Here is an 11,596-nt window from a genome sequence, read left to right as displayed (position 1 = left end):
AGTTGTAAGTATTGTTGATAGGTGTAATTTTTATATAAAGATCATCTTCATTCGAGATCACATGAAAAAATTTATGAATTTTTCTTTGAATATTGTCGGCGGGATATAACACTTGTCAGTTTGTCGAAAGGCCTCCGCGTGTGTGCTAAATGGGATGTCGGCACTTCGATTACCGATAGATGGCCAGTTGTTAATTGGAGTGCTTACTTACACATATTTTTGTAAATTTCCCATTTTGAATAATATTTACAATTTTCCAAAAAAAATATTATTATTTTTAAAAAATCCTGCGGTTGCCGGATCGGGTCTTCTGACTGGGCCCTGGTTTCCTTGCCCAAATTCGACTGCTTATCATGGAGCTGATTAGCCTATCATTTTTCACCAATCGAGTCCTATGTTAATTTAACTAGCAAGTGGTTTATGTTAATAGTGTGACTAGATTCATCTAATATTTTATGATGATAATATTTGATTAAAAATTAATCTATTTTATTACTTATTTTATTTTATTTGAATTCTTTATTTAGATATTTTCTTCTGAAAATGTATGAAAATTGAATTGTTAATTTTTTATTCCAAATTTAACTATTTATCAATATGGAATAGACCGTTAGATATTCGTAACAATGAGTTGTCTAGATCTTTTTTCTTTTTTGATTAACGTGGTAATTTTGTAACTTAAAAATGAACATGTGATCCCTTTTAACTCAAATAATAATATAATAGATTTTAACTCAAAATAACAAAGTCTAGGAGATGGAAATATGTCTCACAGTTTATAGTAACTTTACACCATTAGTAGTAGGCTTTATTACATCATTATATGACTTGGGGCACTATTATTTATTTGCAGTAACACAGTTAACAACGGGATAGTTGGTGGTAAAGATGTCCAAATGGGTCGTGTTTACTGGGCTGGCCCGAGGCACGGAACTGTAGGCACGGCCCGACCCGAGTCGAGATGGGCCGGGCCGACACGGCACGAGACCACGGGCCGTGCCTGGGCCGAGCGCGCGGCACGGCACGGCCCGGCTCAGGCACGAGTGGCCCAGGAGGCACGGTCGGGCCGGGCCGGCACGACACGGCCCGAGAACACGGTGGCCCATCCCGGCACGGCCCGAGAACGCGGTGGCCCATCCTGGCACGGTCGGCCCATCACGGCACGGTCGGCCCGGCACGGCACGGCCCACTGTGCCGGCTCGGCACGCGACGGCCCACGGCACGGCACGGCACGGCCCACCGCGGGGGGCACGACCCGGCCGGCACGTGGGGGCACGATGGGCCGGCGGGGGCACGCGGGTTAACGGGTTAAACGGGCCGGGAACGGCTCGTTTAACCCGTTAACCCGATATTTTCGAATTTTATAGCCGTTTTGTGACCGTTTGAGCTCCAAAAAGTTCAAAAAAAATTACAAAAATCACCATTTTTCACCTATAAATAGAGGAGCACCTTGCCCTTCCATTCCACACCAGCAACACCATTTTCTCTCTTGTTTCCTCCTCTCATTCTTGTCTCAAATTTCCTGAGAATTAGCGATAATTTGGCAAAATTAGTTTGAATTGTTACAAAAAAATCCGAGCAATTCCAAAATCGTCATCCTGCTGACTTGCTATCTTGAAGTTGAAGAAATCTTGGTGATTTTTTTGCATCGTTGTTGAGTCTTATTTTATTATTAGTTTTATTACTTGATTATTTCTAACTCTGAATATTTGTAATTTTTGTAGTGTCATTCGACATTGATCATGGATGCCGGTGATCATGATACATCCATAGATCATGATTTTTTTCTCCAAGGACTCACAGGGGACTACGACCCCTTTGATACCAGTGATGCAGGTGATGATGGACCCGACGGTGAACCTCCGGTTGGTTCACATCCAGATCCAGATGATGCAGCAGCAGTTCCATCGTCAGGCTCTACAAGTGCGCACACATTAGCAAGCAGCGGGTCTAAAAGATCAAGAGCCGGTACTTCCGAAGTTTGGCAAGACTTTGAAAGGATCTACAAAGAGGAAGATGGGGTAAGTATCAGGTATGCTAGGTGTTATATTTGTAAAAATGAATTATCTGCAAAGCCCTCGGGTGGAACGGAGCACTTGAAGAGGCACGCCATAAGTTGCAAGCGAAAGAGTGGAGCAGCCATGAAGCAGACGGTGTTGCAGTACAACCCCGACGGCTCTGTTCATCATTGGGAGTACGACTCTGCCAATGCTCGAAAAGAGCTATGTCGCTTCATTGCAAGAGCGGATCTACCACTCAATATCGGTGAGTCTGCTGTATTTGAAGATTACATTAAGCAAGCTCATAATCCTAGGTTCACGCATGTTTCTAGACAGACAACTAGTATGGATATGGTAAAATACTACAATGCGTGTCGTAGCAAGCTTAAAGAAATGTTGCAAACATGTACATTTTCAATTGCTTTGACCTCGGACATATGGGCAGGTAGGGCTAGAGAGGATAATCCGGTTTCAAGAGGTTGTCGCGATACTTAGAAGATTTTCGTATTGCAATATCTTTTGTGAACTCCTCTAACCAACGAATTGCAGCATATAAACAGTATTGTGTTGCAATGGGTGTGCGTCCACGTAAGTTTGCTCTGAACATGCCGGTAAGATGGAACTCTACTTTCTTGATGCTTAAAAATATTATACCATATAAGAGCACATTTTGTGTGTTTATTCATACACATTACCATCAGTATGGGGGTCAAACTTTACTCACAGAAGCGTATTGGTATGTTGCTGAAAGGATACTGGAGTTTCTTGATTTTTTTTATGATTCAACTGTGAGTTTATCAGGAGTTTATTATCCAACATCTTGTTTAGTAGTGCATAATATTATTAAAATTGCTACTCATTTAAACAACTATGAAAATGACAATCTTCTAAGAGATTGTGTAGTTCCTATGAAATCTAAATTCTTAAAGTGTTGGAAAGAAATTCCTTTGTTATACGCCTTTGCTTTTATTTTAGATCCTAGAGCTAAAATTGCAGCTTTCTGTAGAGTTCTTGTAATTCTAGGTGATGCTCTTGGCCATGATTATTCTAATTATTATACTAATGTTCGTTCTAAGTTATTCGAAGTTTATAGTAAATATGAAACAAAGTATGGCGGAATTCGCCTGCAACGACCTCCACTAGCACCCACAACAAGTAAGAAGACGACAATGTGGGGGAAAATATTTGGTGCAGGTTCTTCATCAAGAAGTTCAGACTCTTCGTCACGATCGTCTACGGGCACCGGAATTCCAACATCCGGAGGGGAGCTAACTAACTTCATCGACAGTGACGTTATCAGCCACGAATAAGAAAACTTCAACATACTGCAATGGTGGCATGAGCACAAGACGAATTATCCAGTGCTTTCACTGTTAGCGCGAGATTTGTTAACGGTTCCTGTATCTACAGTTTCTTCTGAGGCTGCCTTCAGTCTTACAGAAAGGATAATCGAAGAGAGAAGAACAAATCTGTCAAGTGAAATGGTTGAAATACTCACCATAGTAAAGGAATGGGAACAAGCTGAAGCACGAATGCAACACACTGCAGAAAATACTGAGCTTGAAGAATCATTCCAAAATTTGTATCTAGATGCTGATGAGAACGTGTAATTTCAAATTTTCTGAGCTAGGTTGTACTCTTTTTTCCTTTGCTAGAAAGGTTTTTAATGAGGCAACCTATCAATAAAGCTCATTTTTATAATTAATCATGTGCCCCTATTATTTCTAAGTTTTTTTTTATTTTATTCATGTTTTTTGTTTATTTTTTAAAAATACCCCCCGCGACCCCACCCCCACCTACCTCTCCTCTCATCGTGGCCTATAAATACCATCTACTCCATCTCAAACTCCATGTATTCTCATTGCCCACCCTGTCCACCCATCTCTCTTTTCCTATTTGCTAGCCAAGTAGCCAGTAGTCACTTCACATCAAGAAACCAATTCCATATTTCAATTAATGGATCAAGACGCCGAGAACTCGCGTGCATGGTCATGGGTGTGGCAACATTTTGAAAAGGTCTTCAGAGAAATTAACGGAGAACAGGTAAAATTTGCTAAGTGTAATATATGCAGCATAGAAATAGGTGCCAGATCTCCAAATGGAACGGAACACTTGAGGAAGCATATTAAAAATTGCAAGCAAAATTCTGGGGTTTCTAATGAAACCATGTAATTTTCGGAGCATAATCATAGGTTGTACTCTTTTTTCCTTCTAGTAGAAAGGTTTTTAACGAGGCAACCAATCAATAAAGATGTTATGTATTTATTTTCTATATTTTTATTGTTTTTTTTGGATTTTTTAGCTATTATTTTTTATTTTTTCCTATTTTTTTAGTGCTGACGGGCCCAACGTGCCTCCACCGTGCCGGCCGGGCCCGTTGTGCCTTCCCGTGCCGACCTGGCCCGTCGTGCCTCCACCGTGCCGGTCGGGCCTGTCGTGCCTCCACCGTGCCCAACGGGCCTATCGTGCCGAACGGACCCATCGTGCCGGCCGGGCCCATCGTGCCGACCGTGCCGTGGGCCGGCCCGGCACAGCACGGTGACAGTTGAGCCGTACCGTGGGCCGACGGCTCGGCACGCGGGCTAGCACGGCATGGCCCGTAACAGTAAATGGGCCAATCGGGCCGTGCCGAGTTGGACCCGTGCCGAGCCGGCTCGATTGGCCCATTTAGACATCTTTAGTTGGTGGCACTACAGAGTACTCCATGCACATCATCAACTCCAGACATACATCCATGACTTATAGCACTGCACGCCTTACTCGACTCCATTAGCTGCACAAGCTTGCACACGGATGGCACACACCCACATCATACGCATGCACGAACTTGCAGTATCACCCAAACACGTAGGCCGTAGCTGCTCTCCAGGGTTCGGAACACGGTGGGCTCCTCCTCCATCACCTTCGCCATCTCCGGCGTCATGTGCACGTGCACCACCCAGTCGCCGCCCCCGCGCGCGCTCGGCATCGGCATCACGTACCCGGTGCCCGCGGGCCACGGGAAGTGGTACGACGCGAACGCCGGCAGGCCCGTTCCGAAGTCCGCCTTGCTCACTGGGAAGCTCATCCCGGACGACACGATGCACGCCATCGCCTCGTTCCCGCCGGTGCCTCCCAGATACACCCTCGCCGCGGTCGGCTTGGGCCGCAGCGCCTCCACCCAGTCGACGAGGCCCCGGAAGTGCTCGCCGGTGGTGGCCTCAGCCACCCACCGGTGTACGTCGTCCGCCACGTCGGCGAGAGACATGCAGCGGAAGTCTTCGGCGCCGATGACGCTGTACGGTATGGTCAGGACTCAGGACGTTGCCAAAATAGGCCCCCATGGCGCCGTCGGGGAACATGCGGCTGCGCCCGTCCACGATCACGCCCATGTAGCACGAGCGCTGGAGCGGGCCGGGAAGCCGCTCTGGAGCAGAGCTAGCTGCCACAGGTGGGCGGTGAACGCCTCCAGCTTCGTGCGCCCCGGCCCCGCCGAAGCCTTCAGTGCGGCGATGTCCGCGGCGTCTATGCGGTAAATCCGGTTGACGGAAACTGCGGCGGCCACCGGACGGGGTGGCGCAGCGCTGCGAGGGGAGAACATGCGGTCGATGAGGGCGTCGGTGGATGGCTCGCATGGTGGTGGGTCACGTGGTGAGACGCGAGGGAGCGGCGGAAGGACGGGATCGGTGGTGCGGAACTGCCACGGGCGGCTGCGGCCCACGCGATGAGGAACATGTTGAAGGAGTAGGCGTCGCAGACACGGTGGTCGAAGGTGCAGCCGACGACGGCGCCGCCGCACCTAAATTTGGTCACCTGCGTGCATGTGCCATGCATGCGATACAGTGGCACGGTCATGATTCATTTACGTTACGTTATATAGGCGGTCGTACGTCTATTTTTTCATCTGTACTGAGTTAAGAATTTTTATCTAATATACATAAAAAAATCTTTACTATAGAAAAATATATTGTTTACTCGTAAATCAGTTTTTTATCAATTGTTAAATTTTTATCCAACAATTATTGTTATCAAGTGAAATGTACTATTATTTTCACTCGATTAAAAATTAGCAACTCCCATAGACTTTTTAATTTACCTCATGTTTCGCCATCCAAACGCATTATATGACGTGAAACGTGACAGAGAATACCAGCTTAACTACACGCAGAGGTGAAGATCATACCTGAACTGACATCACGCCGGCCTTCTTGGCGGGTACCAGCTTCTCAACGCCCTCATCCACGACGCCCAGCCGGAGCTTCCGCAGCGCGGCGCCACCCGCGCTCGCCTCCGTGAAGTCTACGCCGCGGCCGCTGCACAGAAGCTCCGGCTCGCCGTCGCCGTTGGCCACCACCTCCCCGGCCAGAGGGTAGTACGCCAACAGCGCCTTGGCCAGCCCCTCCTTGAGCGCGGCCGCGGTGGGCGCCGGGTGGAGGTAGCAGAAGAAGACGCTGACGTCGAGCGGCGGCAGGAGGAGGTCCAGGTTAGACAGCGGCAGGCGGTGCTCCTGCACCGGCAGCGCCGGCGCCACCGTCATTGCGGCCGACGTGACTGTCACATCGTGGCCGCCGTGCTCTTTGGTGACTTCGTTCACCATGTCTCCTACGTGAAATGTGTGTGTGTGTGGCTACTGACAATTGAGGGATCGAGGAAGTGGGAGACTCAGGTCTTCAGGTTTCAAGTCGCCATTGTGCAAGTATTTAAAGGGGGGAGGAGGGGGGGGGGGGTTGGTAACCTAATTTTAGGTTGCAAATTTGCAATGTATATATATATATATATATCCAATGCTTAGTTAATTTCTTATTTCATTTGCTTCTCTGAAAAATCTCAATTTAGTAGCTAGCTGTGTGCACTTCACTACTCTGTTATATCTCTTTGTTTCATATAACATGGACTCATTTTTGTGTCTATGAGTCTGACTTTGGGTCGAAGGTTTTGGACGTGTTCTTATGTATCTAGATTGATGCATTTTTTAGAGTAAATCTTCCAAAATTTTGATAAACAATCAATTAATCATGCATAGGTTTCATGATACAAGTGAGTATGCAGAGTGACACTGTAATGCAATTATATTTTTCGCGAAAGTAATCCCTTTACGTAAGGAGGTGGAGTGGAAGAAAATTGGATTTTGCTCATGCATCAACGAGTTCACCTCAAAAAATTATATTGTTGTATAGGTGTAAGCTCCCACAGGTTAGCATATGTCAGACTATAAATGGGCAACAGTTATTTGCGCTAGCCAAGTTTTAAACTCAGGACTTTTTTTTCTTCTAAAAACATATATCGAGATTTATGCACCAACTAGTTCGCCAATAGCCTTACGAGTTACCAGCTCGTCAAGCTTTTGAGCAAACTTGTATTGGTGATACTATATTAAATTTTATGTACAACTATTTGTAATCTAAAATTTTACAACTATAAAGTCATCTCCAACAGATACTCTAAAAATTCATCCCTTATAACACTATTACAGTATCTCTTAACACTATTACAACATCCTCTATTTTTTTTATCTCCAACATCTACTCTATTTTTCACCTTCTATTACTCTACTTCTTCCCTCGGACCCACGTACATACTATAAGGTACCGGCAAATTTGGAGTAGCATATTCTCACTCTGCAATACTGTTCACCTTGATACCGTAGCTATTGAAGGCAATATTCCAGCGCAACAGTGTTTTTTGGGTTCCTGTAGCACTGGAAACCTCCTCTGTTTGAGATATCCTAAGAGTAGAAATGATATACACAGTGGTAGACGCAGACCAGTGGGTAGGGCTCTATCGGAGGGTTAGCTCCTGTCGTAGGGATCCTGAGAGACCCCTTTTTAGAGATTCGGCCGGGGGATGATTCTGAATAAGTTTGCTGGAGAAATAAATGGATGTAAATGTGATGGCTGGTGGGGTGGAATGATCTAGTGCGGAATTAAGTAAATGCACTGGGGGTTTAGACAGGTTCGGGCCGCACGGTGGCGTAACACCCTACTCCTGTGTGGATACTATAAATGCCCTGAGAATGTCTCTCAGGGATGTGCTAGTTACAAGAATGTCTGTCTATCCTAGAGCCTGGGGCTCCTTGTTATTCGGCTCCTATGCTCGTACAAAGGTGTTCTTCGATTTGTGTGTGCCGGTTGGCTCTGGGTGCGCTTGGACTTCTCGACCTTCTCTACTTCCTTAACTTCTTCAACCTCTCAGAGCATGTCAAGCTTTTTTGAGCTTATCTTTGTCCGTGCTGCCGGTCGCTTTAAATACCCGCCGGCAGTAGCGTGCCCCGAATGGGAGGGCACGAGTTCTAAGGCACCATAAATGGAAAGGACGTCATCATAGCCTCTGTACGAAGTGACGGGGGTTGAAAACGCGCCCCGCGCCCGGTCGCAGAGCGGCCCGGTGTGCCCGCCCCGTCTTGTTTGCCTGCCACAGCAGCGCGGCAGACAGAACACCTCAGGCCTCGTGACGCTATCCCGAGGCGCGCCGGATAGCGCGGGATAGGACCCGTGCATTTAATGTCCCCACGTCCTTCTGCCAGAATATGGCAGGAACTGACACCGAGCGTGGCGGGAGCAGTTGGAGGTAACAGGTCATGCACGCTCTTAAATGCGGCATCGGGCCTTTCACTGGCTAACACCTCATCGCTAGACCACTGTGGGGGCCACTGTCAGGGGGCTTCCTGGGTCGTCGGGGAACCGAGTGCTCGGGGGGTCACTGTTCCCCTCCCCAAGCATTCTCTCCCGAGAACGCTCTTTCTTGGTCATCGGGGTACCGAGTGCTCGGGGGGCCACTATTCGCGGCCCGAGCACTCTCTCCCGGTCTTGACTGTACGGATCCTCGGGGAACCGAGTGCTCGGGGGTCACTGCTCGCAGCCCCGAGCACTCTCTCCCGGAACTTCCTTCGTTGAATCCTCGGGGCACTCGGGTGCCCGGGGGGCTACTGCTCGCAGCCCCGGGCACACCTCTCCTGATACTCGGTTCTCCTGGTCACCGGGGGACTTTGGTGCTCGGGGGTCGCCATTCCCCTCCCCGAGCACTTTCTTCCCGTTCACCTAGTCTTCGCAGATCATCGGGGAACCCGTGTACTCGGGGACCACTGACTGTGGCCCCGAGCGCTCTCTCCCGGGACTTAGTCTTTTTACCTCGAGGAGATGACCTCTGCGGGAGGGCGCCATGTGGCGAATTGCTGGCATGGCCTCGGGATTCGGGGACCCCTGATTCCTGATTCACCGACAGGCTCTATCTTCTTCCTCCTCTACCTCCATCTCCACCTCCTCTTCCTTCTTTTCTTTTTCTCTTTCCTCCTCATCCTCACCTCTAATCTTCAATAGAGTTTCAGAAGGTAAGGGGCTGGAGCCCTCCAACCCCTCTTATATACACTTCAGTTGCAATAGATAGGATCAAGTGGGCATATCCTATCTTGGAGATGACAATTATGAAGATATTCATCAAACATGGGTGGATGATTACTAATAGGATGTGTCATTGAGTTTATTTCAATCATGTACGAGACTTTTAAATGTGTGCCATTTGTTGGCATTTTTCTCTCAACCCAATGTCTCAAATCTTGTATTTTTTTTAAACGAATGTCATGAGAGCTATTTGTTATATTAAATAGGAAGAGCCTTACAGGCCAAAAAAACAAGGCCGGAAAGGCCCGAGGAAGAAACATTCTTGTACGTAGAATTGGGGCTACTCTCGATTGAATAGGTGGCCAAGATATCGCGCACCCGTGAAAGCCCAAAGGGCCGCTTCGTCCTTGATCCGTTGAACTACTCCGCCGGCTATTTTTTTCGCATGCTAGAAGGTCCTCGTGTTGCGTTCTTTCCAAATGTCCTAGCACACAAGGATGATGAGCGATTTGAGCCCTTTCTTTGGTGTGTTCGGCATAGAAGCCATGGATGACCACCAGTGGTGCACCGTTGAAGTTGCTAGCCAGCGTTTGGGCTGAATATCCAGTTGACCCAACCATTATGCAATGTCATGCCAGATGCGCTTTGTAAATCTACACTCTGCGAGAAGGTGGTGTCCACTCTTGATGGTATGCCTGCATAGAACATAACACTGGCTGCAAGGCAATCCTCTGCGCATCAAATTGTCCAATGTCCACAGTCTATCCATGTGTTGCAAGCCATGTGAAGAATTTGCATTTGGGTGGGGCCAATGCCTTCCAGAGCAGCAAATGGAAGTTAGTTTCCGTCGAACCCAGGAACTATGCTCTATAGCAGAACCCACAGTGTAGTCCCCATACTCGATGAATTTCTAAACAATATCATCCTGAATACCATCCTTGAACTCCACTTGGCGAGTTGCAATCCATAAGCAAACGAATTCCATGAGGTGCTCGCACCTACTCCCAACAATGCTTCGTATCCACGAGTCGTCCTCGATAGCGTCCTTTAAGGATTGGCTTTTCGCTATTGATCTTTGATATATGTTCGGCGCAAAGTCCTGGGACCATTGACCATGGTGCCAAGCTGAGCATTAAAAGAATATTCTTTCACCGTTGCCAATGGTGATGATGGTGGATGCCGCAAACAGCAGTCATCTCGGACCATACAAGTTTGAGCCTAAGTCCAGCCTAACCCGAGTCAGTGGAACCCACATGCAATGTGCAGTGGGCCATAGTAATGTCTAGTGGGTTCCACCTGTGGGCCCCACTTATGAATAATATTATTTTATATTTTCTCTATTTAATTTTAGATTAAATCTTTCGAGAGTCATAACTTCTCTGTTTTGACTTCGATTCCGACGATTCTTTCGCCTAATTCATCTAAATTCGAGATCTATCCTTATATCCTAGTGTGATATCCATTAAGGCTCATTTGGTTTTCCATTTGGTGTTATTGATTCTTTTCTAGTATAGTCTGATGTGTAATCGCGTTTGAAGAACCGGAAGACTTCGCGGAGAACCCAGAGGATCCTAAATTCGACCAAGGCTTAGAAGAAGACTTCGGAGAAGGCATCGGAGAAGGCAAGCCTTATCTCCTTGATCATTTTGAACCCATGTTTTCAATAATTTAACGGATCAACCTAAAACTTGACTTATCATCGCATGTACTATGTATTGTTCTATTTTCATTGCTTATAGTAGTTAAATCATATCAAACAATTGACATGTCTTAAATGTTATTATACATAATATATATCACCCTAGAATTTTACCTGTCGTTATCTATATTAACATCCATGCTTAGGTTGGAATACGTCTCTTCAGAGACATCGCTATGAATACATCTCTTCGGAGATGTCGCTTCAATGTTTAATCAATTCAACTCATATATCATGAATCTTTGGTGATTTTAGAATCCTTGATGTCATGCGAGATATGACGGGTGGTGTGTATAATAGGTGAAAACTATTTGGCGGGGGCAAGTAGAGTAGTCCTCCGAACAATGATGCTCTTGAGGGCTTGAGTTAGCTCTATGGTACTCATTGCCAATTAAAGATGTATGCCCCAGCTGTATAAGCACCGAATTATGGGCCATCATGCTAAGCCATCGCAGTGTAACCATTCATCATGTATAGGCAGGATTTGACTTTTCTATCTCTTGATCAAGCTGTACATCATAATAGGAGGCATAGGGGGCAACGGGTAACCAGGCGTCTGTCAGGTGCTCTACATAAGTGTT

The 11,596-nt window shown here is 46.8% G+C and overlaps 1 protein-coding gene and 1 pseudogene across 1 annotated transcript; one reads left to right on the top strand and one right to left on the bottom strand.

Annotated features, from left to right (window-relative positions):
• The first annotated feature begins 1,571 nt into the window (after positions 1–1,571).
• On the top strand, positions 1,572–3,588 carry LOC133923651 (uncharacterized). Its single transcript, XM_062368938.1, has 3 exons — positions 1,572–1,634; positions 1,725–2,265; positions 3,195–3,588. The coding sequence occupies exons 2-3, from the start codon at positions 1,743–1,745 to the stop codon at positions 3,308–3,310; spliced, it is 639 nt and encodes a 212-aa protein (XP_062224922.1). The 5' UTR covers positions 1,572–1,634; positions 1,725–1,742; the 3' UTR covers positions 3,311–3,588.
• A 1,221-nt stretch (positions 3,589–4,809) lies between these two features.
• On the bottom strand, positions 4,810–6,576 carry LOC133925606 (coniferyl alcohol acyltransferase-like; annotated as a pseudogene).
• Between the last annotated feature and the right edge of the window lie 5,020 nt (positions 6,577–11,596).

The sequence above is a fragment of the Phragmites australis genome, chromosome 7 (genome assembly GCF_958298935.1).
Source record: "Phragmites australis chromosome 7, lpPhrAust1.1, whole genome shotgun sequence".
Taxonomy (NCBI): domain Eukaryota; kingdom Viridiplantae; phylum Streptophyta; class Magnoliopsida; order Poales; family Poaceae; genus Phragmites; species Phragmites australis.
The sequence above is the reverse complement of the archived record's forward strand: the minus strand, read 5'-3'. Positions and strand labels throughout refer to the sequence as shown.

Excerpts from the sequence above, each read along its gene's own strand:
- LOC133923651 (XM_062368938.1), top strand. The coding sequence starts at position 1,743 with ATGGATGCCGGTGATCATGATACATCCATAGATCATGATTTTTTTCTC. Across the intron at positions 2,266-3,194 it reads GGATCTACCACTCAATATCG|GTTCTTCATCAAGAAGTTCA; the intron begins GTGAGTCTGCTG and ends TATTTGGTGCAG.